Genomic DNA, 27,872 nt, shown 5'->3' on the forward strand with positions numbered 1-27,872 from the left:
ATTAACAAGCTCCTGGTCATTCCAGGGAGATGTTAGCCCACTGGATCCTTACAATAGTCTTACAAGGCATTACCCTTCTTCCCAGGAGGGATACGGCGTTCCAAATATTCTCTGTTCATCAGTACAGGCCACTATATGTGGCAGGGACAACCCTGCACAACTGCTGGAGCAGTGACCCAGTGGCCTCCATCGACCCAGCATTAAACATTTAGTTGCTGGAACACTAGGGTGCCCAGGAGGACCCAGATATGTCACGGGGGGCACTTGGGGTCTTGGGATAGCAGATTTTTTACTGACCAGACCTGGAAGTATTTCAATATTTTAACAGCTGGTACAGTTGAAATGAGTCCTTATTTCCCCCATTTTTAAAAAAAGATTTTATTTATTTATTCATGAAAGACACACACACACACACACACACACACACACAGAGGCAGAGACATAGACAGAGGGAGAAGCAGGCTCCCCGTGGGGAGCTTGATGCAGGACTCGACCCCCAGACTGAGGATCATGCTCTGAGCCAAAGGCAGATGTTGACCTCTGAGCCACCCAGGAGTCCCCACCCACATTTAGTCCCCCATTTTATAGAGAAGGAAACTAAGTCTCAGAGTCACGAAGGCCCTAGTCCAGAGCTGTGAAGTAAGGACATCGGCAAAATCAGGATTTGAACCCAGACCTCTCAGACTTGACTGCTGGGCTTCACCTAAAAGAAAGAGGGAAAGCAGTCCCCTACCCTTACCTAGAATATGACCTGCCCTCGCCAGAGGAGGCCTACATTTCTCTCCTGCCCCTGCCGCTGACTGGGCAGCTTTGATTCGCACATCTGTTCAATGGGAGTGAGGTCGATCTCAAGCACCCCCGAGGGGCTCCCAGCCCCAATGCTTAGTCTCCGTCAGAGTCGCCTCTTCACTGCTTTGACTCCCCACCTGCCTCTCCCTTGAGGTATAACTCTGGGGATATCCCTTCCATGTCTTGGTCCTCAGTGCGTCCGTCCACTATGCTGGCATATTCCAGGGTCTACCGCTAATGCTGGGCACGTGGTGGCTACGCGAGTGTTGGGAGGATCTGTGCCAGTGATGCTCAGGCTCTAAGGAGACCACACACCCATCCAGAAGAGGATGAGCACTTCGGAGCCAGATGGCTGGGGTTCAAGTTCCAGTTCTTCCCCTTCAAGCTCGGTGGCCTTGGGCAAGTCATGTCACCCACCAAAGCCTCAGTGTCCTCATTTGTCAAACAAAGAAAATAGGAGGGCCTGTGCCAAAGGCCCGCCATGAGGACTCCACGAGTCAGTGTATGTAGAGCGCCCAAGGATGTAGGTGCTGCTGTAGGTATTGTCACCATCATTCAGCAGCGCGCCCCACAAGGCTGGGGCTGGCTTCTCCCCTTGGCTCAGCGGAAAGATCCCAAACAAGAGAAAGGACCTGTTCAAGGTCAATCGCAGGGCTGTTGGGCTTCCCAGACTCTAGGGGCGGGGGGGTAGGCGGGGTGGCCCTCAATCGGCAGGTACATCAAGGAGCTTGCACCTATGGGAGGTGGGGGCCTGGGGTAGCTTTTCCTGCCGGGATGCTGCGGCAGGGAGAAGTTTAGGGAGGAGGCCCACCGCCTTCCCTGCGGGGACCTGGAGCCCTTTGGTCTAGGAGAAGTGGGAAGAAGAGGGATCAGTCCTGGAGTCTGGAGTGCGGAATCAGAGAGGAGGGAGCAGCAGCTCTTGGCGCTTTGTGACTCGAAGCCTATCTCCTCAAAGGTCAGCCGATAAGTCAGGCTGGGAGCCGCACAAACATGAGATAAAGTGTATGAAGGGTAGAGAGGCAGGCAAAGGACATGTTCTTGCCCTTAATTTGAAACTCGGAAGTGAGGGGACATGGGAGGACTTATGGGACACACACACAGGCATAGAGGCCTCCGCGCCCCGCTTCGAGGCACAAACCGCAGCGTAAAGCATCGTTCTGCCCCTAAAATTCTCCACTTGAAAATAAAGTAACTCGAGTTACACAGTTTCATTTTTCCCCCGAATGCATAAATATGTACCTTTGTGCATTTCTGTATTTTCCCATTTGTTGCGTATTACAAACTATGTTGCAACAAAGAGCTTCGTGCCAGTATCATTTCACACATGTGCCAAGTTCCCCTGAGTGGTAAGTGGTTTTACTATGTCAAAAGGCTTTTCTACATTTGTCATTTTGAGAGCAATTGCAGAATCACCCTTCCTGGGACTGTACCAACTTACACTCACACCAGCTGTGTAAGGGAGTGTCTGCTTCCGTACAGATTCACCAGCTCTGTGTATCATCCAGCTGTTTTATTTTTGCCAGTCTGTAGGTGAAAGGGGCGTGGGACGATGCAAACAGCCATGACCTACCTCTATGTAGTAGCTCCTGCCATCGGGTGACAGAGTCCGTTTCCCTCACCTCAACTCTGCACCAGTCTTGGAACTCGCTTTGACTATAGAAGGAGGCAGAAGCGATGTTGCATGAGTTTGGGGTCTTGGGTCAGGAGGGTTTGCAAGATTTCAAGTCTCTGCTTCGCTGCTGGGAGCCCTCGGCCCCTGTGTGAATGAGCTTGCCTCCTGCAGGGTGGGGACGGCCCCTCGGAGGGGGGCTCCGGGCCTTCCGACCAGCCCAGTGAGGACCCCCAAGCAAGGCCATCCGAGACCAGCCGGGCCCTCCCGGCCAGCCCAGTGAAGACCCCCAAGCGAGGCCATCCGAGACCAGCCGGGCCCAGCCAAGCCAGCCTCCACCAGCTGGGCCCTGCGACCCCTCGTAACGTGTGTTGTTTTAAGCCGCTCCATTTTGGGGTGCTGTAACCCAGCCAAAGCTAAGTGATGTAAATACCACTGTAGTGCCACTTTTATAAGAGTCATTCATGCTTCCTCTTCTTTCCTGTGCTAACGTTTCTGTTGATTCATAGGAGCCGTGTTAGTTTCCCGTGGCTGCCGCAACAGAGTGCCACAGACCCCGGAGGCTTAGAACAACAGAAACGTGTCGTCTCACATCTGGAGCTGGAAATCCAAACCCAAGATGCGGGCAGAACTGCCATCTCGGAAACCCGTGGGGGAGTCCCTCCTGCCTCTTGCCGGCTTCTAGTGGCTTGCTGGTGACCTCCGGCATTCCTTAGGCTTGTTGCTCCCTGACTCCAGTCTCTGCTCTCACCATCCCATGGCCCTCTCCCTGTCTCCCTGTCTGCATATGGCCATCTTCTTCTTCTTTTTTTTTTTTTTTTAAGATTTTATTTATTCATTTGAGAGAGGGAGAGAGAGAGAGAGATGGGGACAGAGCACAAGCAGAGGGAGAGACTAAGGGACAGGAAGAAGCAGACTGCCCGCTGAGCTGGGAGCATGGCCATCTTCTTATGAAGATGCCAGACATGTTCATAGGGCCCGCCCTACCCCACTGTGACATCATCCTAACACCATCAGCAACAGCCCTATTTCCAAGTAAGGTCACATTCTCAGTACTAAGACTTAGGATTTCAACATGTCTCTTTCTTCTTTCTTTTTTGTCGAGGTGGGGAGGAGATGGGGGAGGTGGAGGAAGGTACCTTCCACCCTTAACCAGAGCTTTTTGCCTATTAGCATCATTATCTCTTGAATTGTAATGAGTTATTTCTGCTACTGCAACTTGGTTGTACAACTTTGGTGGCTAGAGATGAGGAAACCTTTCTTCTTTGCACAAATTTTTTCTCCTCCAGATCCCCTCCTCTCTGCAGGTCAGCTCAACCCCATGAAGCCAGAGGGAGCCATGGCCAAGGGGACCAGTTGGAGGACAGGATGGAAAGAGCCTGGGGGCTTCTAGCTCCCGGTTCTTCTCTCCCCAGAGCGGGAACACTCAGGGTGATATAGTTATGTGCTTGTTGGCCGAGAGCCAGCCTGTTTGGGTCCAAATCCCGACTCTGCCTGCAGGCCATCATAGGCAAGTGACTTAGCCTCTGGCATCTGATTCCTGTGGTCGCCCTAACAAATTAGCATCAGTTTAGTAGCTTAAAATAATAGACACGTTTTCTCTGACAGCACTGGAGGCCAGAAATCAAAAAATGGGTTTTAAGGGACCAAAATCAAGGTGTGAGCAGGGTAGTGCTTCTTCTGAAGACTCTAGGGGGCAGGGTCACCTTGCCCTTTTCCAGGAGCTAGAGGGGTGCTCTGGCCTCCCTCTGTTCCTGGTCCCTTCCTCCACCTTCAAAGCGTCTTTCCTCTCTGACTCTGGTCTCTTCCCTTGGTCTATAGTCAAATGTCCACCCGCCTCCCTCGGTAAGGACACTTATGATTATATGGAGAGCCCACGTGGATCATCAGGATAATGTCCCCATCTTGAGATCCTTGACATAATCACATCTGCAAAGACTCATTTTTCTACAGACAGTACCACTTAACAGGGTCCAGGGCTTGTGATCTGGGGCTCTTTGGGGTTCGGTGTTTTCGGTGTTCACGCCTTCAGTTCAGGTGCCTGGGTGGCTCAGTGGTTGAGCATCTGCTTTCAGCTCAGGTCATGATGCCGGGGTCTTGGGATCGAGTCCCACATCAGGGTCCCTGAAGGGAGCCCGCTTCTCCCTCTGCCTATGTCTCTGCCTTTCTCTGTGTCTCTCATGAATAAATAAATAAAATCTTAAAAAAAGAAAAAAGAGGCTGAAGAGGGTCCCAGATGGACGCAGTTTCTCTGTGTCTCTACTTGTTCTCTTTGAGAATAATCAGATGTCATTCTCTCCAACTCTCCCTGTCTCACCATCTCTGTCCTTCTTTCAGGTGGAGAGAGAGATCTCTCTCCCTCATTCACTGCCCTGGGGTCTCCATCCTCCTCTCTCACCATCTCCCTCTATCTCACGTCTCTTGCCCTTTGTCTCTCTAGATCTCTCTCTGTCTCTGACTCTGCGGGAGATTCTCCCCTCCTCAGCCCCGGGGAAGCCCCCGAAACCTGTGGGCCTCCCTCAGGACCCAGCAGGCAGGTAGGAGCTGGGCGAGGCCCAGGTGAGTCACGAGGAGGAAAGAGTTGACATTCCTGCCGCTTTTCTGGGATTGTGCACAGGCCTAGCCTCCCGCCTGCTCCCTCCCGTGACACGTCACTGGACCTCACAGGTGTGTGTCACTTAAGGGAGAGACAGAGGGAACGAGTCACACAGAGACAGAGACAGAAACAGAGAGACAGCCCTGGAGAGACTCTAAAAACAGAGACCCAGAAAAGAGAGAAGCAGAGACAGAGACAGAGACAGAAAAAAGACACAGAGACACAGGCAGGAAGACATAGAGCGAGAAAGTCAGAGAGAGAGAGAGAGAGAGAGAGAGAGAAGGATCGAGAGAGATAAACAGAGACAGAGACCAAGACAAAGAACAAAGCAGAAAAAGACAGAGATGGAGAGACACAGGAGGGGAACAACAGACAGATTTTGAGAGACTAGCACAGTCTGAGATGGAGATGGGTGGCTGAATTCTGTACATAAAAGAGCGAATAGAAGGGGCAGTGAGAGAGGTGCCTGGGTGGCTATCCATCAAGCTTCTGCTCAGGTCATGATCCCGGGGTCCTGGGATAGAGCTCCACATCGAGCCCCACATCAAGCTACCTGCCCATTGGGGAGTCTGCTTCTCTCTCCCTCGGCCCTTCCCCCTCCTCCTTCTCTCTCCAATAAGTAAATAAAATCTTCTTAAAGCTAGAGTGGGGGGGCAGTGAGGTCATCGTGCCAGGAAGCTGGATCATAAGCCCGCCTGGCCCAACACCCCAACTTTCTATTCCCCCCTCAGTGTTTGCGTCAACCCAAAAGGGGCCCCACTTTCCACATGAGGGAACAATCGAGGCTGGCAAGGAAAGGCATCTGTTGGCCCAGGGTGACCAAGCTAGGGAGCAGTCCAGTCCCTTAGCTGGCAGCATGACAACCCCTGCCTCAAACTCGTAACACCTCCCCACCTCCCTCCCCACTGCCACCTCTCCACCCCTCACCCCTGTCCCCAGAAGCTCTGGAGAGCCAGGCCCAACCATAATCAATGGCAGTTAGAGTTTTTTTACTGAGCACGTACCACATGCCAGGCAGGATGGCAAGCACCCTGGGTGCATTGTTTTATGTCCCTAGCACACCAGCCCTGGGAGACACGCACTTGTTAAGGGGCTGAATGCACAGGGAGGTTAAGTAACCTGCCCAAGCCCACACAGTAGTGAGCTGCTGGAATTTGAACCCTCCCAGTCTGGTGGCAGCCTCCACATCTCAAACACTAGGCTCTACTGCCTGTTAGAAGAGAGGATTTCTTTGGGATTGTTCTTGCTTTACCTTAAAACTATTACCTTAGGGCAGCCTGGGTAGCTCAGCGGTTTAGCACTGCCTCAGCCCAGGGCCTAATCCTAGAGACACGGGATCAAGTCCCACGTCGGGCTCCCTGCATGGAGCCTGCTTCTCCCTCTGCCTGTGTCTCTGCCTCTCTCTCTCTCTCTCTCTCTCTCTCTCTCTCATGAATAAATAAATAACATCTTTAAAAAAATTATTACCTTAAAGCTTCAATTAATTGATAAGAATAACAATACTACACTCCTTATTAGAGTGTAGAGGTAGCTACTACTCACTCATTGCCTACTACCCTCTCCCTTCCCTATTTTGTTCCAGCCACACTGGCAGCTCTGCTGTTCCTAGATCTCATCAGTACGCTGCCACCTCAGGACCTTTGCACTGGCTGTTGCCTCTCCCTGCAGCTCTACTTGGACCATCTGCCCAACTTCTGCCCTCACCACACTTAGCCTCTGCTCAAATGCCACCTGATCAGGGAAGCCCTGTAGCATCACCTCACCGAAAACCAACCTTCACTCACTTATACCTTTCTACTTCCGACATCCTGGTTTGTCATTCTCTGTGAAGTTACTTATCACTGCCTGAACCAGAGATTAAATAACACATGTTTACTCTTCATCGTCAAGGGCAGGGACTTTGCTTTGTTTCCTGCTGTGTCCCCAGCTCCTCCTTGAACCAGTGCCTGGTACAAAGTAGGTTCTTGGTAAAGGCTGAAGGAATTTGTTGAGCCCTCCTAGTAGGCCAGCAACAGTTTCAGGCATTTTCACCTGCATTAATTTGCTCTAATTGGTCAGAAGCATGAAGAGATGAAGAGACTGGAGGATATTATCTTTTACATTTTATTTTACTTTTTTTTTTTTTTTTTTTTTTAGGAAGATGAGAGAGAATGCGTGTGAGTAGGAGCCAGGGGTGAGGAGGCAGAGGGAGAGAGAATCTTAAGCAGGCTCCATGCTTCATGCAGAACAGGATGCAGAGCTCCATCTCACCACCCTGAGACCATGACCTGAGGGGAAATCAAGGCAGCTGCTTAACCAACTGAGCCACCCAGGCGACCCTATGTTTTATTTCACTTTAAAATATATATATTTATTTATTCATGAGAGACACAGAGAGAGAGGCAGAGACACAGGCAGAGGGAGAAGCAGGCTCCCTGCAGGGAGCCTGATGTGGGACTTGATCCCGGGACCCTGGGATCATGACCTGAGCTGAAGGCAGATGCTCAACCACTGACTGAGCCACCCAGGCATCCTTTATTTCACTTTTTAAAAAACGTAATGAGGACCTCTACAAACACACAGAAGAAAAGACAATGGCATGTAAGTTACCCTGATAGAACTGATACATGTATTTTGCCTTCCTTTTTTTCTGAAGCATTTTAAAGTAACTGCAGACATCAGTGACATTCACCTCCAGATATTTCAGTGAATGTCTGTAAAGACTGAAAACAATTTCCCACAAAACCATTTTCATACCAGCAATATCTACTTCTTGACTGAAGTGTTTTAAGTCAAATTAGAGACATTATTTCACCCCCAAATATTACAGTGTGCATCTCTAATGATAAAGACATTTCCCCCATGTAACCACAACACCATTATCCTTTCTGACAAAACTAACAAAAATCCTAACAATAACTAATGATCAGCCACAAATGTCTCATCAGGACAAGTTTTTTATTTTATTTTATTTTATTTTATTTAGATTCAATGAACATATAGTGTATTATTAGCTTCAGAGGTAGAGTTCAGTGATCCATCAGTTGTATGTAACACCCAGTACTCTAATATTCCTGCACCCACCTCCCCTCCAACGACCCTGTTTGTTTCCTAGAGTTGAGTCTCTTATGGTTTGTGTCGCTCTCTGATTCCACCAGGACAAGTTTCAATCCCGTGCTGAGGTCCCGTAGCAGGAGGAAGGAGAAGCGGAATTTGCACCTTGGCAGCCGGGAGACAGCTGTGACCATGGCCACATGACTCACAGCAGAGCCAGCCCCCTACTCCTGGCCGGCCGCGCCCTGGCAAAGGAAGTGTTTGAAGAGGAGGGGTGAGTGGGGGAGGAGGGGGAAGCACCCACGCATCTGGGGCTGACTCGCTCTTTCGTAAAATCTCTGGGAGGAGCCCCGGGGCCACAAAACTGTCTCCTTCCCTGGGCCAGACGGAGCGGTGCAGGGAGCCACAGACAGGAGCTGCTTCCAGACATGGGCCATCCGCTGCTGCTGCCGCTGCTGGGGCTGTTGCTTCAGACCTGCGTTCCAGGTAGGGCCTGGGTGCCCAAACACCTGCGCTGGGAACTGGGACGCAGTAGAGGGGGGACGAGCGGGAGGGGGGGTGCCCAGAGTTTGATGAGTTGGAAGAGGGCTCAGTCCCCAGCCGTCCCACTCGCATAATAATCCTCCTGCCATCTGCAGCCGCACACAGCAGTATACCTGGCAAACAGTAGGTGCTCAGAAAATAGGAGCGGAGCAAGGGCGGTTAATAGCAGCCACGGTGGAGTGAGCGCGCTCTTTATTCCATGCTCCTTCCGTGCATTTTCAAACTGGACGGCCCAAGCTATTTCAACCCTGTAGAGGGGTAACCTACCTCCAGCCTGAGTGAGTGCGAGCCTGGCCCCGCAGGGGCGTCCACGGCTCTCCCCGCTCTGCCGGAGCCCTCCCCCCACCACCCGGTCCCCGCACCGACCCAGCCCCCTGAGAGACCCGGAGGACCGAGCCGGAAGTCGCAGAGACGGGGGCCGGGGATCCAGGGCTCGTCCCCGGAGGACCCTTCCCTTTCGCTCTCCCCTAGCTACCCTCCCAACTCCTTTCTCGGAAAATGTACGGGACAGGGTTGAAAAGCGAGAAGAAACTGAGAAGGAACTGAGTCAGGGCCGGGCGAGAGAGAGCCGGGGGTTGCGGAGCGGCTCAACAGTGAATAACCCGGAAAGCTCCCCGGACCTTTCGCGGCCAAGAATGAGTAATGACTCTGGAAGACTGCGAGTGTGGAGTGGGAAACGGATCGCAGCAGGGGAGGCCTGGCGTGCGGGCAAAGGCGCCGGGGCGGCGCTAGGGGGCCAAGAAATAACTACGGGGGGTGCTGCTGGGCGGGGCTGGAACCTCGGGAAGAGCTAGTGGGCGGGGCGAGGACCTGGGGCGGGGCTGGGGGCGGGCAGAGGACCTCGGGGGCGGGGGCGGGGCGGGCAGAGGACCTCGGGGGCGGGGCCGGGGCGGGGCGAGGACCTCGGGGGAGGGGCTGGGGGCGGGGCTGGAACCTCGGGAAGAGCTAGTGGGCGGGGAGAGGGCCTGGGGCGGGGCTGGGGGCGGGGAGAGGACCTCGGGGGCGGGGCTGGGGGAGGGGAGAGAACCTCGGGAAGAGCTAGTGGGCGGGGAGAGGGCCTGGGGAGGGGCCGGGGCGGGGAGAGGACCTCAGGGGAGGGGCTGGGGGCGGGGCTGGAACCTCGGGAAGAGCTAGTGGGCGGGGAGAGGACCTGGGAAGGGGTTGGGGGCGGGGAGAGGACCTCGGGGGCGGGGCTGGGGGCGGGGAGAGAACCTCGGGAAGAGCTAGTGGGCGGGGAGAGGACCTGGGGAGGGGCCGGGGGCGGGGCGAGGACATCGGGGGCGGGGCTGGGGCGGGGGGAGGACCTCGGGGGAGGGGCTGGGGCGGGGAGAGGACCTCGGGAAGAGCTAGTGGGCGGGGAGATAACCTCGGGGGAGGGGCTGGGAGCCGGGAGAGGCCCTCGGGGGAGGAGCTGTGGAGGCTGGGAGACAACCTCAGGAAGTGCTAGTGGGTCGGGGGAGAATCTGGGGGAGGAGCTGGGGGGTAGAGAACTTTGAGGAGGCTACAGTTGGGGCTAGAACCTCTCTAGTGCAGCACCTGGGTGGTCAGTGGTTGAGCGCCGGCCTTTGGCTCAGGTCGTGATCCTCGGGATCCTGGGATGGAGTACTGTATGGGGCTCCCTCCAGGAAACCTGCTTCTCCCTCTGCCTATGTCTCTGGCTCTCTGTGTCTCTCATGAATAAATAAATAAAATCTTTAAAAAGCAAAAAAAAAAAAAAAAAGATCCTCCCCAGGGCTGATGGGCGGAGTTAGAACTTTGGCCTGGACTGATGAGCGGGGAGAGAACGATGGGGAAAGGCTGTGGAAAGGGCATTAATGGGGTGACAGTCAGTGAGAGGCACTGGGAACTGGAATAGCCTGTAAAGATCAGTTGCAGTTGAGTGAGAGCAGAACACCCTTAGGAGACTTTGCGAAGCAGAATAGACCGTAGGCCAGTGGGGTGGGGGAAAGGATCTAAACTGGAGCTGGGCTATAACGTCCCAATCCACAAAGAGGGTGGGACTGGATTCAGGGTAGGCCGCGCGCTGATACAGAATTCAAGGGAAAATGAGCCAGGACAGAACTTTAGGGAAGGATTATGAGAGGGGATAGAGCTTTATGGTAGGGGGTGTAGATAAAACGTTGGGCTAGAGATAGGCCGGAAGTACTGCTGACCTGAACCCAGGGTTGGAACTGGGGGTCGGGAAGAATGTGGAGCGCCAACCTGAGCACCCAAGGCCTGGAGACTTGGTCCTAGTGTTGGGGCATGAAGGGGGCAGGGGGAGATCGCGGCACAGAACTGTAACAATCTCTCCTCTCTTTCCTCTTCCCCACCCAGTCTCCTGGAGCCTGCAGTGCATGCTGTGTGGGAGTACTGGGAAGTGCCAGGTGGAAGAGTGTACCCCTGGCCAGGACCTCTGCAGGACCACGATCATGCGCATATGGGAAGGTGGGCTCCCCCTCTACAGAACAACAGGGAACTCAAGTGACCAAGAAACCTTATTTCACCAGTAATCAGAGAAATGCAGACAAAAAAGACAAGGAGATCCAATTTCATACCTACCAGTTTGACAAGCATTTAAAAATCTGACAGTGCTGGGATGGATGAGGTTGTGGAGCTGCAGACCCTGCTAATGGGGACAAATTGGTGCATCCACTGCACAGAGCAATTTGGCAATATCTAGTGCAGATGAAGATTAGCATACCCTAGAGACAGCAGTTTAATTTCCTAGGAGTATAGAAACCTCGAAGAACCTCAGACATACACGCCCAGGGACACATGTATAGAAATGTTCTTAGCAATCATGTTTGTGGTATGGATTAGTCATCAGCAGAGGAGAAACATTATGGTATAATCACACAGTGGAATGCTCCACAGCAGTTTAAATGAAGGAACTTGAGCTGTAGATATTAAAGTGGATACATCGGGATCCCTGGGTGGCGCAGCGGTTTGGCGCCTGCCTTTGGCCCAGGGCGCGATCCTGGAGACCCGGGATCGAATCCCACATCGGGCTCCCGGTGCATGGAGCCTGCTTCTCCCTCTGACTATGTCTCTGCCTCTCTCTCTCTCTCTCTCTGTGACTATCATAAATAAATTAAAAAATTAAAAAAAAATAAAGTGGATACATCTCAAAAACATCAGGTTGAGAGAAAAAAAAACATGTTGCAGGGTATGGTACCTTTTCATATAAATAGTATATAACAATATACAATAAATAATTAATAGTATATTATAAATAATAGTATACATTGTTATGCATATCTAGTGTGGGAATTACCTACACCAGTGCTTGCTTCTGGACAGGGCATAAGGGGAATGGGATTTAGGGAGATGAACAGAAGACTTTAACTGTATCTTTCAAATTTAAGCTGGGGGAGAGGGGTAGATGGATCCAGTCAGCCTCAGTGATAGTGTGGCCACTAAGAGATGGTAGGCCCCCTGTGATGGGAGGATGAGGAGGGGAGACAGTTGGACCCAAGAGCAGAGGCCTGGCAAGGATCAGCCCCAGAAGTGGGTGACCTTATGGTCAGGAGTGTCAGAGGCTGGTTGGGCCTGGGAGAGCCTTTGGGATAACAGACACATTCCTCATAGATGGTGATGAGCTGGAGGTGGTGGAGAGAGGCTGTACCCACCCAGAGAAGAGCAACAGGACCATGAGCTATCGGACAGGCATGAAGATCATCACTCTTACGGAAGCCGTATGTGGGACCAACTTGTGCAACAAACCCACCTCTGGTGAGTTGGGCAGCCCTCACCATCCCCAACCCCGTACTCATCATCCTCCTGACTATCTCCCCACCAGTCCCAACTCTCAAATGTCAGTTTAACAAAAAGACTTAGAAAAGCTCAAATTCTCCAGTTTCCACAGGAGAGGGTGGGAAGCATGGATGCATGTTGCTTGGTCGTGCATTTGGATTCCTCTTTCTGAGCCTGGTAAGGAAGGAAATTGGTTAAGACCAGACCAGTCACAATGACGTCAGTAAGCAGAGCACCTACGTTTGCACTATTTCTTGTTCATCCATCCTGACCTCAAACTTTCTCTGGCAGAGACTGAATCAGATGTTTATTATCAAGGAAATGACAAGAGAGAGGCCACAGCTTCATCTTTTTGTTAGATGTGCGTAAGGGAAGTACTGATAATCAAGTCTAAGTGATTCTCCTAATCATAGATAATATTAAAAATATTTAACAATATCAGTCAATGCAGAAGATATTGACCAATCAGAAGAATCCCACAGCCCTCGCTGTAGCTGATGGATCTTGGAGGCATGGGGTTCTAAAGAGAGAGTTGGGAGTGGTCAGGGGTCCAACAGCAAGCTTGAGAAAGCAACTGTCAGTTTGGTAATGTAGTAAGTGGTAAAACAATATCAGCCCCCCCATTTCTTTTCTCTTTTTAAAGATTTTATTTATTTATTCATGAGAGACACACAGAGAGAGGTAGAGACATAGGCAGAGGGAGAAGCAGACTTCCCACGGGGAGCCTGATGCAGAACTTGATCCCAGGACCCTGGGATCATGACCTGAGCCAAAGGCAGACACTCCACCACTGAGCGATCCAGGTGCCCCACAGCTACCCCCCACCATTTCTAAGGCCATTTTACCCTGTTTGTGGTGACCAGAATAGTTGGTTAAACAGCATCCTGTATTTATGTGAAACTGGGATACAGAAGTGACCAAGTTAGCTTTGGGCCTTACCATGGGCTTACAGTCCAGTAGGGTGGGAATAGGAGTGACAGACCCATCACCAGACATTGACTTCTCAGATTAGTCAGAACCAGGATGCGAAGCACAGGCAGAGGGATCAGAACCATGAGCTCTCTGGTCTTAGAGGGGTCAGAGCTGTAGTTGGGAAGTACAGTCCAGAATTTTCATGGCTGAGATAAGGGAGACAGAGGCCAGAGTGATCAGGGCTGAGATGGATGAAGAGTAGGGGCTGTGGGACCCTAGGGGAGAAACTGTACTTGGGTCAAGGAAGTTTTCCTACAGGAAGCAATGACTACGCTGCATCTTGAGGGATGAGTAGGAGTAAGACTGTTAAAAAGACAATGGAAAGAGTTTTTTAGGAAAATCAACAGACACAAGAGCCCAGAGGTAGATGAAAGTGATGTGGCTGGAGAAAGGGATAAAACAAGGCAAGAGGAGCTGGTGAAATTGGCAGGGTCATATTACACAGGGCCTTCTAGGCTGTGGTGAGGAATATAGACCATACAGGCAACAGTAGGAAGTCATAAAAGGATTTTTTGGTTGTTTGCTTTTTAGATTTATTTATTTATTTTAGAAAGAGAGAGCAAGAGAGCCCGTAAGTATGAGAGTGGCGGGGAGGGGCAGAAGGCGAGAATCTCAAGCAGACATCCAGATGGCTAAATGAAGAGGCCAACTCAGAGCTCAATATCATGACCCATGATATCATGACCTAAGCTGAAATCATGAGGTTGGACGCTTAACCAATTGAACCACCCAGGTGCCCCAAGGGTTTTGTGGGTTTTTTTTTAATTTTAAGATTCTTTTATTTATTTGAGAGAGAGAGCGAGAGAGAGCATGATCAGGGGGAGGGGCAGAGGAAGAAGGAAAAAGAGAATCTCAAGCAGACTCCCCATTGAGTGCAGGGCAGGGGTGAAGGGGCTTGATCCCACAATAATGAGATCATGACTTTAGTGGAAACCAAGAGTCTAACACTCAACCGACTGAGTCATCCAGGTGCCTCGGCCATAAAAGAGTTTTAAGCAGAGAGTATCATGATCAGATTTGTATTCTTGAACAAATTATTCTGACCTCAGAGGAAAGCAATGATGGAGGAAAAGTAGATGAGGGCAGTCCAACTTGGAGGTGGGTAAGGCTGTCCAGATGAAGAAGAGCGTGAATGCATTAGAATGTCAACCCTGCACATGGAGAGAAGTGAGTGGATTTCAAGAGCTATTTAGCAGGTAGATGAGCAGGACTTGGTGGATTAGACATGGGGGTGGGTTTGCAATTCTGGTCATGATGGAGTCACATGTATCAAACTAATCTGCCAATGAAAGAAAAGCTAGACACATGATAAACAATTACTTGAGGTCAGTGGAGAGCAGCTGATGAAGAGAGGAACTTGCAGTGCTACAATCTTTGAAATAAAAGAAGCACAGAAACTGAGTTCTGTGGAAAGCTGGCTTAATCCTTGAGTGCACTTCCCAATTCACTACTGTGAAGGGGAAATAAAACCCAAATAAAAGAGATCATTGCTAGACTGAGAAGACAGGGGTTAGAGTCTAGGGTTGCCAGAGTGTCTGGAAAATGAAAGGTAGAATCCTGGACCGAATGGAACCACAGAAAAGGGAGTCCCCATATCTGCAGATTTCCTGGCAAGCCATATATGCAGAGGGTGAGACTCCAAGAAACTCAGCAGAAAATAGTATCTGGGAAGCGACAGAATTGAACGAGGATTCCAGCAGGCATATGATGCTGGGGAAACCAAAGTTGCCAAGTTGGAGAGAGAGGCCTTGGTAACCATCCCAAGCTTTCCTCTGAGACCATACCCTAGGCATAAGGGCAAAACTAAAAGAGACCAGCCCTAAAAACGCCTACACCTGATCTTCAGCGAGAAGAAAACCTGACCTTCTTGGGAAGAAAATAACATTATTTAGAGCCTTTACAAGTTTTCATTTGGATGCCTGGAATCTAATAAAAATTTACAAAGCATCCCAAAGAAAATTAAAAGGACCAATAAACTGGAAACCTAGAGAAAAATCCAATAGTAGAAACAGACTCATAATGATTCAGATAGTGGAGTTATTAAACAGGAAAATTTAAAATAGCCATGATCAATATAGTCCAAAAAAATAGAGGAAAGGACAAGTTTTAGCAGAAATGTGGGTCCCATTTTTTAAAAGAGTCAAACAGGAAACACAGAATACGGACTGATATTAAGAACTCAATAGATGTACTTAATGAAGACCAGAAGCAATGAGGCAAAAGGATTAAAGAACTAGAAGACAGGTCAGTAGAAGTCTTCAGATTGATGCCTAGATGTGGAGGATCAAGGAACCTGCCAGGTTTCTGCTTTGGGAGACTGAATGGGACCACTTCAGAGATATGGAATTCAGGAGACAAGGACAAGTTTGGAGAAGATGGAGAAAATGGAAAGCTTCCTTGGGGGCATGTAGAGACTCCAGGTGTTTGAGAGATGGCCAGAGGGCCACCAAGAGGCAAATGAGTGTACAGGTGTGGAGCTCAGAGAGAAGTCCTGCCTGTAGTGAGTTCCCAGCAGACATGTGGAAATGAAGCCAGGTCAATGGATAACATCCCCATGGGAGAAAGTGTGCATCACGAGAAATGAAAAGGGCCTAAGACAAAATAATGAGGATCAGCCACATTTAGAAGAGTGACATAAGAAGAAGAGTTCACAAAGCAACCCAAGGGTGGTATGATGGTAGTGATGGCAATTTGTGTTTTCATTTTCACGGAAACTCATGTGAGAAGACATGGGTTTTGGCATTTTACTTATTTTCTTTAGGGTTGGGGAAGATTTGGCTTTGGATGTTGAATGATTCACCTAATTCCAGCAGCTGGCCTGCCAGTTGAGACAGTAGCTGAGACTGCCCTCTCCCTTATGTAAGACTTGGCCCCAACTCAGCTGGATATATGGGGTCAGGAAGGAGGGCATGCCAGGCTTTGGAATGGTGTGAGCCAAGGCCTGGCCAGAGGAATGACTATAGTGTTTCCAGGGAAAAATAATTCATCCACTTGGCCTGGACCAGCAGGTGTGAGAGGTAGAGTTATCACAAACCAATCAAGTGAGGCTTGGATCCCTGACATAATCAGATAGTGTATTAATTATCTATCACCACATTATAGATTGTCCCAAAACTTAAAACAAAAATGAGCATGTATTATTTCACAAAGTTTCTGAAAGCTCAAGAATCTGGAATTGGCTTAAGTAGGTGGTTCTAGATCTTTCATGAGGCTGCAGTCAAGAGGACAGCTGAGCTACAGTCATTGGAAGGCTCCCGAGGGAGCTTTACTCACATGGATGGTCTGCTCTGTGGCTTGGACAAAGGCCTCAGTTCCTTGCCACGTAGACTTCACCATGGGGTGTTTAAGTGTCCTAACCACATGACAGCTGGATTCCCTCCAGACCAAGTAATCCAAGAGAGAGCCAGGAAGAAGTTTGACGCCTTTTATGATCTAGCACAGGAGTCATACGTGGTCATTTCCGCAATATCCCATTAATGACACAGGTCAGCCCTATTCTTTGCGCATGCCTACCAGGAAGCATGCCTACCAGTGGTCGCCTTCTTGGAGATTGACGACCACAGGGAACAATAGCAGGGTTTTAAGCAATTATTCATTCATTCATTTAACAAATATTTACTGAATGTCTTTTCTGGCCCTGGCACTGGCCCTGGCCCTGTGCTGGGTGGTGTTGGGACACAGTAATGATCAGGACAGCCCTGGTCCTACCCCCAGGGCTCAGAGTCCAGTCAGACAGGGATGACCCAAAGTGGGCATGGCTGGGATTGGAGAGCCCAGAGGGGCATCTGATCCAGCTTCAGAGGTCAGGGAGCGCTTCTCAGAGGAGGTGAAATTTGAGATGATGCCTGAAGAATGAGTAGGAGGAGACAGGGAAAGTAAGGGGCCAAGGAAGCGTGTTCCTGGCAAAGGCTGGATGCCAGTCAGCATGTACATTCAGAGAATGTGGGAAGTCATGAGGAGTAGTCTGAAGGGTTAGTGGAGGGAGATGGGCAGGAGAGGTAGCCCGGACCCAGATGTCGATTGGCCTTGAATGCCACACTGAGTAGCTTGGATTTTATTCGAGGGCACTGGGGAGCCATGGAGGGGTTTTGAACAGAGCAGAGGCAGGATCAGATTTGAGTATTAGAAACATCCTTCTAGGGCCATGTGGGGATGCAGTGGGTGGGGTCGGGGGCAAGGATGGAAAGCAGGAGGCCAGGGAGGAAGCTGGTATTGAAGGCGTTCTGACCTGGTCTTGGGGATGGAGGGGATGAATGCTAGAAAGATACAGGAGGTGGGATGGGCAAGGCTTTGATGATTGACTGAAAGGTGAGATTAGGAGGAATTGATGCTAAGGTGAGCTTCAAGGGAGCTAGATTTCCTGAACTCTCTCATGGAGTCTCACCATCCCGCCTCTCCCCAAACAGGTCGGGTTTCCACCTTTCCCCGAACCCGAAGCCGTTACCTCGAATGTGTTTCCTGCGGCTCCTCAGATCTGAGCTGTGAGAGGGGCTTGGACCAGAGCCTGCAATGCCGCAGCCCTACAGAACAGTGTGTGGAAGTGGTGACCCACAGGGGCCTGGAAGGTGAGCTCTTCCTGCCAGCAGCTCCTCCTCCCTGCTTTGTTCCACCCCAAAGCCACCCTTAACAATGACCCCAGAATAACAAGTATTTAAGCAAGGTAGAAAGTCAGTTCTCTCACACACAAAAAAGTCCCATGATAGAAAGTCCTGAGCCACAGGACAGTTCTACTGTCACCAGGAACCCAGATACCTTCATGTTGCTTGTATATTGGCTTCCATTCTCAAGATTGCCTCATTATCCAAGATGCACCAGAGCTCCAGGCCTCATGTCCAAGTTCCAGGAAGGGGAAAGAGGAAGAGGGACAAGAAGTAGGCACCCCTCCTTTTGTGAGGGTTCTCCTTTCTGGAAGTCTCATGAAGTCTTCTATTTATATCATATTGGCCAGGACTTAGCTACATGATTATACCTGTGGAGGCTGGAAAATGTGTTCTTTGGCTCGATATATGGCTGCCCCAAATAAAACGAGGCTCCTATAGTGAACAGTGAGGCAGGAAATGGACAGATGACTGGTGCAGTGGTGGACAAAGCCAGTCTCAGCCCCTGAACAATCTGACCTCTCTCCTCTGCCCCCGACAGACAGTCCAAAGGATGAGCACCACACCCGCGGCTGTGGCAACCTCCCGGGCTGCCCAGGCCCCACCGGCTTCCACAACAACCACACCTTCCACTTCCTGCAGTGCTGCAACACCACCAAATGCAATGCGGGCCCAGGTGAGGGACGGGGGACCACATGGAGTGAGGTCTGGGGTCGGGACAGAGGTGTACCTGGGCTACTGCCACTCTCTCACTCACTCACAGGCCACCCCTTCCTCTCTAGGTCTCTCTCTCTTCTGAAAGCCCCTCTTCAAAGAAGGCTTGTGTGGGAATTCAATGAGGCCACCAAACTTTTGCCAAGAACTTTATACTTCCTTGAATTTTTCCACTGCTCAGTGCTCTGGTCCATGCCACCAGGAGCTCTTGCCTAGATTGTTGCAATAACCTTCTCGCTGGTCCCTCTGCTTCCACTCTTGCCTCCTACAAGCCAATGCTCAACAGAGCAGCAAGAGTGATTTTTAAAAAATATTTTATATATTTATTCAGACGCAGAGAGAAAGGCAGAGACACAGGCAGAGGGAGAAGCAGGCTCCTGACGAGGAGCCTGTTGCAGGTCTCAATCCCAGGACCCCGGGATCTCGACCTGAGCCAAAGGCAGACACTCAACCGCTGAGCCACCCAGGCGTGCCCTGCAAGAGTGATTTCTTAAAAATGTCAACCAGAGGGCAGCCCAGGTGGCTGAGCAGTTTAGCGCCACCTTCAGCTCAGGGCCTGATCCTGGAGACCGGGGATCGAGTCCCACGTGGGGCTCCCTGCATGGAGCCTGCTTCTCCCTCTGCCTGTGTCTCTGCCATTCTCTCTCTCTCTCTCTCTCTCTCTCTCTCTGTCTCTCATAAGTAAATAAATAAAAATCTTTAAAAAAAACGTCAGCCAGAGCATGTCACTCTCCATCCTCGAGCACTGCAGCCACTTCTTGCTCTCAAAATAAAATCCAGGGATCCCTGGTGGCGCAGCGGTTTGGCGCTTGCCTTTGGCCCAGGGCGCGATCCTGGAGACCCGGGATCGAATCCCACGTCGGGCTCCCAGTGCATGGAGCCTGCTTCTCGCTCTGCCTGTGTCTCTGCCTCTCTCTCTCTCTCTCTGTGACTATCATAAAAAAAAAAATAAATAAAATAAAATAAAATAAAATCCAAAGACCCTCCTGTGCTCTGTGTAATCCGGCACCCGTCTGCCTGACGATCTACATTGAGTTTCTGCAACTGCCAAACTCCATCCTGCCTCGTGGCCTTTGCCCATGAGGTACCCTCCACCAGGAACACGACTCCCCCATGAGTTTACCTGGCTGGCTTCTTCTCATTTGTTAGGTCTTGGATTTAAATTTCGTCCTCAGGGAAACACTCCCTGTCCCTCCCCTCCACTATAATCTCGCTCCTTCGTGATATTCTGCCTCTATAAACCAGTACCGTCCAACAGAACTTTCCACGGTGACAGAAATGTTCTACATCTGTACTGTCCAATATGGTAGCCACCAACTCGTATGGCTATTGAGCACTTGCAATGGGAACTGAATTTTGAGTTTTAGTTAATATGAATTCATTTCATGGTAAATGTAAACAAGCGCACATGGCCAGTGGCCACCATATTGGACAATGTCGCTCTAAGTGGTCAGTGCTGTAGGGCAGGGACTGTTTCATCTTCCACAGCTGCTCGCCTGGTCAGATAGGGCCTGAGGAGGAGCCGGCAGGTGGGATTTCTCTCACAGGTTCTAGAAAGAACCCCCCAGAAGACAGTGCCATTCCAAGGCCTGACCACAAGGTGGCTCCATGACATCTCAAGCTGCGAGTTGACAGTTCTAGGGGAGGGTAATACAAGGAAGGACCCCCCTCCACCCCTCCCCTGCCCACACCCCCAGACTAATTTCCTTGGTTTCTGTGTCGCTTGTCTTCTTCCAAGTCCTGGAGCTTCAAAACCTGCCTCTGAACGGCCTCCAGTGTTTCGGCTGTGAGGGGAACAGCACCCATGGTTGTTCCTCCGAAGAGACTTCCTTGATTGCCTGCCGAGGCCCCATGAACCAATGTCTGGACGCCACAGGCACTAATGGTGAGCCCTTCTAGGAGGCTGGGAGAGGACACTTGTGGGCAGGGGTTGTCGGCTAGAGGTTGACTTTGCTGAGGTGGGTCTTCCTGTGGGAAAGAGAGGCCTTCCTTCGCGGGGGTGCAAAGTGTCATCAGGAATTAGGACTTCATTAAGAAGTGGGTGTTTGGGGCGCCTGGGTGGCTCAGTGGTTGAGCATCTGCCTTTGGCTCAGGTCGTGATCCCAGAGTCCTGGGATGAGTCCCACATCGGGCTCCCCACAGGGAGCCTGCTTCTCCCTCTGCCTATGTGTCTGCCTCTCTCACGAGTAAACAAAATTTAAAAAAAAAAAAAAAAAGAAGAAGAAGCAGGTGTTTCAGCAACAGAAATGTGGACTTCTCTGGGCATGGGACTTTCCACAAGCAATGGGACTTCATGGACATCCGGGCTTCCATCCTGGGCCATCCCAGGCATGTCTCCCCACTCCAGTGATTGTCACACCTTTTCATCTCAAAACTCTTTTGTGCTTTAAAAAATTATTACTTATGTCAGTTATATCTATAGATATTTACTGCATCAGGAGTTAAAACTGAGGTATCTTAAGAGATGTATTTATTAATTATTAATTTATTATTTTTTATTTTTAGAGAGAGAGCCTGTGAGTAGGGGAGGGAGAGAGGGCAGAAGGAGAGGAAGAGAGAATTTTAAGCAGGCTTCATACCCAGTGTGGAGCCGGACACGGAGCTTGATCTCATGACCTGAGCTAAAACCAAGAGTTGGACGCTTAACCTACTGACCCACCCAGGCATCCCTATTAATTTATTTTAAATATAAAATATAAAATAAAACCCCACTCCATGTGGGTTTTCCAGTGGGTTATAGAAAACATAAATATAATAAAATATAAATATAAAATAAAACCTCATTCCATGTGAACATATTTTTTACTAGAAAAAAAAAAAAGTCTCCAAAATGGAAACATTTAACAAGAAGACCAGCATTGTTCTACTATTTTGCAAATCTCTTTAATGTCCGGCTCAATAGAAGACAGCTGAATCCTCATATCGGGCTCTGCATTCAGTCACATGTCCCAGGGTTTCTGGAAAACCCACTGTGCACTTACAAGAGTGGAAAAGTCAAATGATGCTTTAGCATTATTATGAGAGTAGTCTTGACTTCTTGGTTCCCCCGAAAGGGTCTGAGGGACCACACTTGAAACTGCCGCTTTCTTCGGGTGGCATCCACCACAAGGTGGCATGTCACCCAGTGAGCACTGCAGGCCCAGCCCCAGGAGCTGGGAGTCTCATGCAGTCTTCTCTCTCCTCAGGGCTGGGCAACCCGAGCTACACAGTTCGAGGCTGTGCGACCCCCTCATGGTGCCAGAGTCTCCACGTGGCTGAAGCCTTCAGCATGACCCATCTCAATGTCTCATGCTGTACTGGGAACAGCTGTAACCACCCAATCCTGGATCACCAGCCTCGCATAGGCAGTGCCCCCCGGCCTGGTCCTGCCCACCTCAGCCTCACCGTCACCTTGCTACTAACTGCCAGACTATGGGGAGGCACTCTCCTCTGGACCTGATCCCCCACTCCCCCTACCCTGGCTGGATCCAGGGATGTCAGCTGCCCTCAGCTCCCAGCCCTGCAGACTTGCTGTGTGACCTCAGGCTAGTGTGCCACCCTCTCTGGGTCTGTTTTCCCAGCCATTAGGACACCTGTCTCACAGAGTTGCAGAACCAGGAGAGAAAAGCTGAAGAAAGACCGCAGGCCAGCAAGAGAGGTTTATTATGTTAGCAGTGTTGCACCGTTGATGTTATTATTAATTAATATTTGTTTTATTTAATATTTTATACTTAAATAAAGATTTTTATACCAATGAACAAGGCCCGATCTTCCCTCCTCCCTAGCATCAATCTTTGCAATGATGAATGGGGAGGCACCTTTCATCCAGTTCCTGGAATTAGGGGTCACATTGTAGAACCCAAGCACTTGGCCCCCAGCCTTGGGAGCAGTTCTAGGTGCGCCTCCACCTAAGCCACCTCCACATTGCCCTCCTATTTCTGGGCTCCAGTTCACTTACCCAAGCACTAACTTTCCAGTCTCTTCTCCCCAGCTCCAAAGGTCAAGACTACTTTGTTGTTCTAAGGAGAGGCATCTGCATTTCCTGGGGGGTCTCTGAGACAGGAGATAAATGAGAGGGATAATCTGATGGCCAGAATTCCCTGGAAGCCCTGCAGTAAGGAAGAAGGAAGGACAGGACTACATTTTCCCTTGTGCCCTGGTGGCAAGAGATAAAGGCTAGGCTATTTTTCCTAGGATGCCATCAGACTAAGAAAAAACCGGAACTATCATTTCAATGGCACTCTTGGGGCACAGTATTGAGGACTTCATGTTTCCTCTGATTCGCTGAGACAAGCCCATAGAGACAATATTACATTTCCCAGGACCCTATGGCTAATGATGAAAAGGATAAGGCATCTTCCGTGGTATATCGGGGCAGGTAAGGGACAGGGGTTTCTTTTTAGGACCTCCTCAAATCACATATCATCCATGGTCATTGGGGTGGCTTAAAGAGGTGAGCCCAGTATCTCCACCTCTTGAACATGAGTGGCTCTGTGACTGCTTTGACCAATAGAATGTGGTGGAAATCATGCTGTGCCATGTTCTAGGTCCAGGCTTTGGGAAACTGGCTCTGGGGAAACCAGCTGCCATGTAAAACTCCTCCTGCACTGAGACTGCCATGCTCTGGGGACACCCACGCTACTGATGCATGGATGCCATATGTGGAGAGAGCCCCAGATGTTCCAGCCATCTCAGCCGAGACACCAGACCAGTGGGCCAAGGAGAGACCCCAGACATCCCAACCTCAGCAGGTGTAATGTGCAGGAGAATCAGGAAGCCCAGCTGTCTTTGTTTCCTGGGACTGCTGCAATAACTACAAAATTTCAAACTAGGTGGCTTCTGGCAACAGAAATGTATTCTCTCAGAGTTCTGGATGCTAGAAGTCTGAAATCAAGGTGTTGGCAGTGCCATGCTCTTTCTAAATTCACTAGGGAAGAATCTTTCCTGGCCTCGTCCTAGCTTCTGGGGGCTGCTGACAATTCTTGGTGTTCCTGGGCTTGCAGTCATGCTACTCCAATCTCTGCTTCTCTCATCACATGGCCTTCTTCTCAGTGAATGTGGCTGTGTGGCTCCAAATCTCTCTCTCTCCTAATAAGGATACCAATCGTTGGATTGAAAGCCCCCGCCCCCATCCAATGTGACCTCATCTTAATCCCACCTGCAAAGACTTAATTTCCAATAAGGTCACATTCATAGGTCCTAAGGGTTAGAATTTCAATGTATTGGGCAAGGTGAGGGGACACAGTTCAATCCACAACACAGGCCAGCAGCCAGAACTAAGGTTTCAGATACATGGCCCCAAGTAAACCATCCCACTCACCTCCAGCTGTTCCAGCCAGCCCATTTGGGCCCCAGTTCATTGTAGAGCAGATATGCACTGATCCTGCTGTGCCTTGCTCAAATCCCTGACCCACAGAGTCCTAAAAAAGGTTACGGTTTCACACCACTGAGTTTGGGGGCATTTTGTTATGCAGCAATGGTTAACGGGAGTAGCCATTGGTTTGGTATTTAGCTAACTCTCCCCACTATAATCTCCATAAAGGGCAAGACCTTTATTTGCTTACTACTACTGTATTCGCAGTACCTAAATGAATAATGCCTGGAACATGGCAGGTAATTAAGAAAGAAAGAAGGAAGGGAGGGAGGGAGGGAGGGAGGGAGGGAGGGAAGGAAGGAGCACATCTTCTATGGTATCTTACAACAAAAACCAGGCAAGGGCTGTATTTCTCATGATGCCCTACAGCAGAGATGAGGCCAAGATAACATTTTCTGAGCAGCTCTACAATTAAAATTGAGGGTAGTTTCACCTTTTCTATGATTCCCTCCCACAGGGGTTGGAGGCTAGGATTACATACATCCACCACAATGCCCTCCAGCAGAGACTGGAGGCTAGGAATACATTTCCCATGATGCCTTCCACCAAGAATGGACTGCATCTCCCATGAGACCCTGTGGCAGAGATTGGGCACTGGGATTACACCTCCCAGCATGCCCTCCGGTAAGGATCAGAGGTTTGAAATACATGCTCCTCGATGTCTCACAGCAGATATCGAGGCTCAGGATACTTTTCTCACAATGTTCTACTCCAGAGCTTGTGATCAGGACCTCATCATTAACGGTTCCCAAGATTTTGTTCAGGGATTTCGGTTGCAAGAAATAAAATCCGTTTAAGCTGACTTAAGCAAAACGACAACGTTATTGGAAGTTTAGAATCCAAGTAAGAGCTAGTTCTCTGGGCCTCACCAGGGACAAGAAACAGAATTGAAAAGCTGTGTGAAATCAAGGTTGTCTCCCTTTTTCAGAATCTCTCTCTGTCTCTGTCTCTCTAATGTGTAGCTTCCCTTGTGGGCTTCTACTTTATTTTTTCTGTCTCTCCACAGACCCCCTTCTGCTTCACCCAGAGTAGCCAAATATGCCCTTGAAATGTCAAGTACCAAGAACCCCTAGTGTCCCAGCTCTAAAATTTTAGCTAGCAGACAGACTCTGATGGGGTCTAGTTTGGGTCAGTCCTCTGCCTCTGACCCTCTCTGCTACAGCCAGGGAGGTTCACATCTAAGTCAGGAAGCTGGTACAGTTGTTCAGGTTGTGAGCAAGCATCCACTGCTCTTGCAGTTTTCATGGTATACAGCCCACTCAGCCGGAGCTGGGAAAGCAGCCTCTGTGCGAGAGATCTTACCACAGGATGGGGGACCAACTAAAAAAGTTAACATCACTTGGATGCTTTAATCTGCAAGCAGGGCTGCCTCCACATATTCTATATGAATCAGAGGCAATACAGAGGCCAAGGATGTATGTAACAGGACACCCGACTCAAAATGGTTGAAACAAAGGAGAAATTGATTATCCTACATGATAAGAGATCATGAGTCAGGGCAGTTCCTGAGTTGACTAATTCAATGTCTTCCGCTAAGTACTAAAAGATCCATTCAGGCTTGTCCACCTCATGGCCCCAAGATGGCCGCTGCAATTCCAGACATCACACCCACATTCAGAGGCAATAACAAAAGGCCATCTCTTCTTGGGCCTCTTTTCTTAAAACAAAGAAAGATTAAGCCAACAATTCCAAGCTGACTTGCTCTCACATTTTATTTGCCTGACGTGTTTCATACACCTATGCCTACAACAATCACTGGAAGGGGGCATAGAACCATAATATTGAGCACATATATTCAGGCCCCACTCCTGAGGCTTCCCTCACATCATCTGGCTACTAAAGAAAGGTAGATACCTGAACAAAATCAAGATTCTCTTAAAAAGGAAAAAGGTGGGGTGGTGGGGGGAGGTGCCTTGGTGGTGCAGTTGGGTAAACGTCTTACTTTTTTTTTAAGATCTTATTTATTTATTCATGAGAGACACAGAGAGAGGCAGAGACACAGGCAGAGGGAGGAGAAGCAGGCTCCATGCAGGAGTCCGATGTGGACTCAATCCCGAAACTCCAGATGGTGTCGTGAGTCGAAGGCAGATGTTCAACCACTGAGCCACCCAGGCGTCCCAACGTCTGACTTCGTTTTGGCTCAGGGTTGTGAGATCGAGCCCTGCATTGGGCTAGCACTCAGTGTGGAGTCTGCTTCAGATTCTCTCCCTGTCCCTCTGCCCCTCCTGGTTGCGCTCTCTCTAAAATAAACAAATCTAAAAAAAAAAAAAATGAGAGAGGGAATGTGTATTAGGGGGAAAAAATCCACCCAGTCGTCCTTCTATAGATGGAAAAACCCAGTCCTTCCTACTGTGTCTGTCTCCTATGCATCTCCTTTACCCTCATGCCACACTCCCAACAGTTCTGGCCACCAAGCAATTTTCTGTGACATGGGCTGGGTGCCCTACAATTTAACTCATCTCTGACACGATCTACCTGGAGATGGTGTCAGATCCCATATGTTAAGGGCTCAGCCCCACAAGCACAGATTTTCACCTGTGCTTCTGATCTACCAGTTAAAAAATTAGAGGTTCCCAGGACCCCCTCTTTGGATTGGATTAAGTTGCCAGAGTGGCTCACAGAACTCAGGGAAGTAGTTTATTTAGTTACCAGTTCATTATAAAAGAAATGTCAAAGGACACAGGTGAACATCCAGACGGAAGTGAGGCAGAAGGCAGGGTGTACAGGAAGGGGTGCAGAGCTTCCCCAGGTGCACCACTTCCCCAGCACCTTCATGTGCTCACCAACCTAGAAGCCCCCCAAAGCTCATACATTTGCCACTTTACAGAGGCTTCATCCCATAGGCATGATCATTCTCTAACTCCATTTCCATCCTTCTCCCTTCATTCAAGAGAATGGGGGGCAGGGCTGAAAATTCCAAGCTTCTACTCATGGCTTGTTCTTTCCAGTGACCAGCTCTCATCCAGGAGCCATCTGGAAGCCCACCCAGAGTCACTAAATTAAAACAAGACATTCTGATTACCCAAGAAATTATAAGGATTTCAGGAGCTCCGTGTCAGGAACCAGGGCATAGACCAAATATATATTTCTATTATCTCACAGGATGACATTGAGTGAACAACTAACAATGTCTGCACTATCACAATACTTCAAAACTTCAAGAAGGGTCGACTCATGGTGTGCCCATCCCAGCCCCCCACCCCAGCAGGCATAGCAGTGGGTTCCCCAATGTAATTTCTGTTTAAAAAAGCTGATTTCACCTCTGAACTGAGGGTGGGGGGGAGACTGTAGTTCATGTCTAATTTCATTAGCATAATCTCATCACCTGGCCATTGATATTGGTTCAGTGATGGCAGGTGGCATCATCTGGGCCAGTGAAATCCAATGAAAGATTTTCTAGGAGCTTCTGGGGGAAGATATTTCCCCATCCTGCTGAAGGAGTTTCTTAAATCTTCTCCTCCCCTTTTTCTCTTCTGCCCTCTGTCTCTTTCATTCTGGCTCTAGCCACGTGTCTTGCCTTTTTCTCTCTCTACCCCTCTCCAGATGAGAAGGAAAAGGTGTGTCCATAGGCATACTCGCCAGCCATTTTGGAGGGCAGCCATTTACCCTTAGGACAGAGAGACAGTCCATGCTGACACTTTTTAAATATGTGACCAAATTCCCTTTCTCTTAAGCCATGTCGCTTGGATTTGCTGTCACTTGCATGAAAACTCTAGTGGATAAAGTACCCTGGCATAGGATGGGGACAGGACCACCACTCTCCTGGTGTCCGCAGAAGGGAGAAATGGTGGGTCCCAAAGAATACAGATGAGAGTCCAACCAGTATCTCCTGGGGTGCTCTTCAGCTGGAGTAGGAGACATTGGTTAAAGCTATGGGCAAGGGGACCTACAGGTTCTTGGGGGAAAGACGACTATTAGCTACCTACCCCC

General features: G+C 49.8%; 1 protein-coding gene across 1 annotated transcript; it reads left to right on the forward strand.

Moving 5' to 3' along the window:
• The first annotated feature begins 8,354 nt into the window (after window positions 1-8,354).
• PLAUR (plasminogen activator, urokinase receptor) lies at window positions 8,355-22,329 on the forward strand. Its single transcript, XM_035712534.2, has 7 exons — window positions 8,355-8,513; window positions 10,887-10,997; window positions 12,141-12,284; window positions 17,684-17,842; window positions 18,417-18,551; window positions 20,328-20,474; window positions 21,775-22,329. The coding sequence occupies exons 1-7, from the start codon at window positions 8,456-8,458 to the stop codon at window positions 22,026-22,028; spliced, it is 1,008 nt and encodes a 335-aa protein (XP_035568427.2). The 5' UTR covers window positions 8,355-8,455; the 3' UTR covers window positions 22,029-22,329.
• Window positions 22,330-27,872: the final 5,543 nt, after the last annotated feature.

The sequence above is a fragment of the Canis lupus genome, chromosome 1, assembly GCF_003254725.2.
Source record: "Canis lupus dingo isolate Sandy chromosome 1, ASM325472v2, whole genome shotgun sequence".
In the NCBI taxonomy this organism is placed as follows: Eukaryota; Metazoa; Chordata; class Mammalia; order Carnivora; family Canidae; genus Canis; species Canis lupus.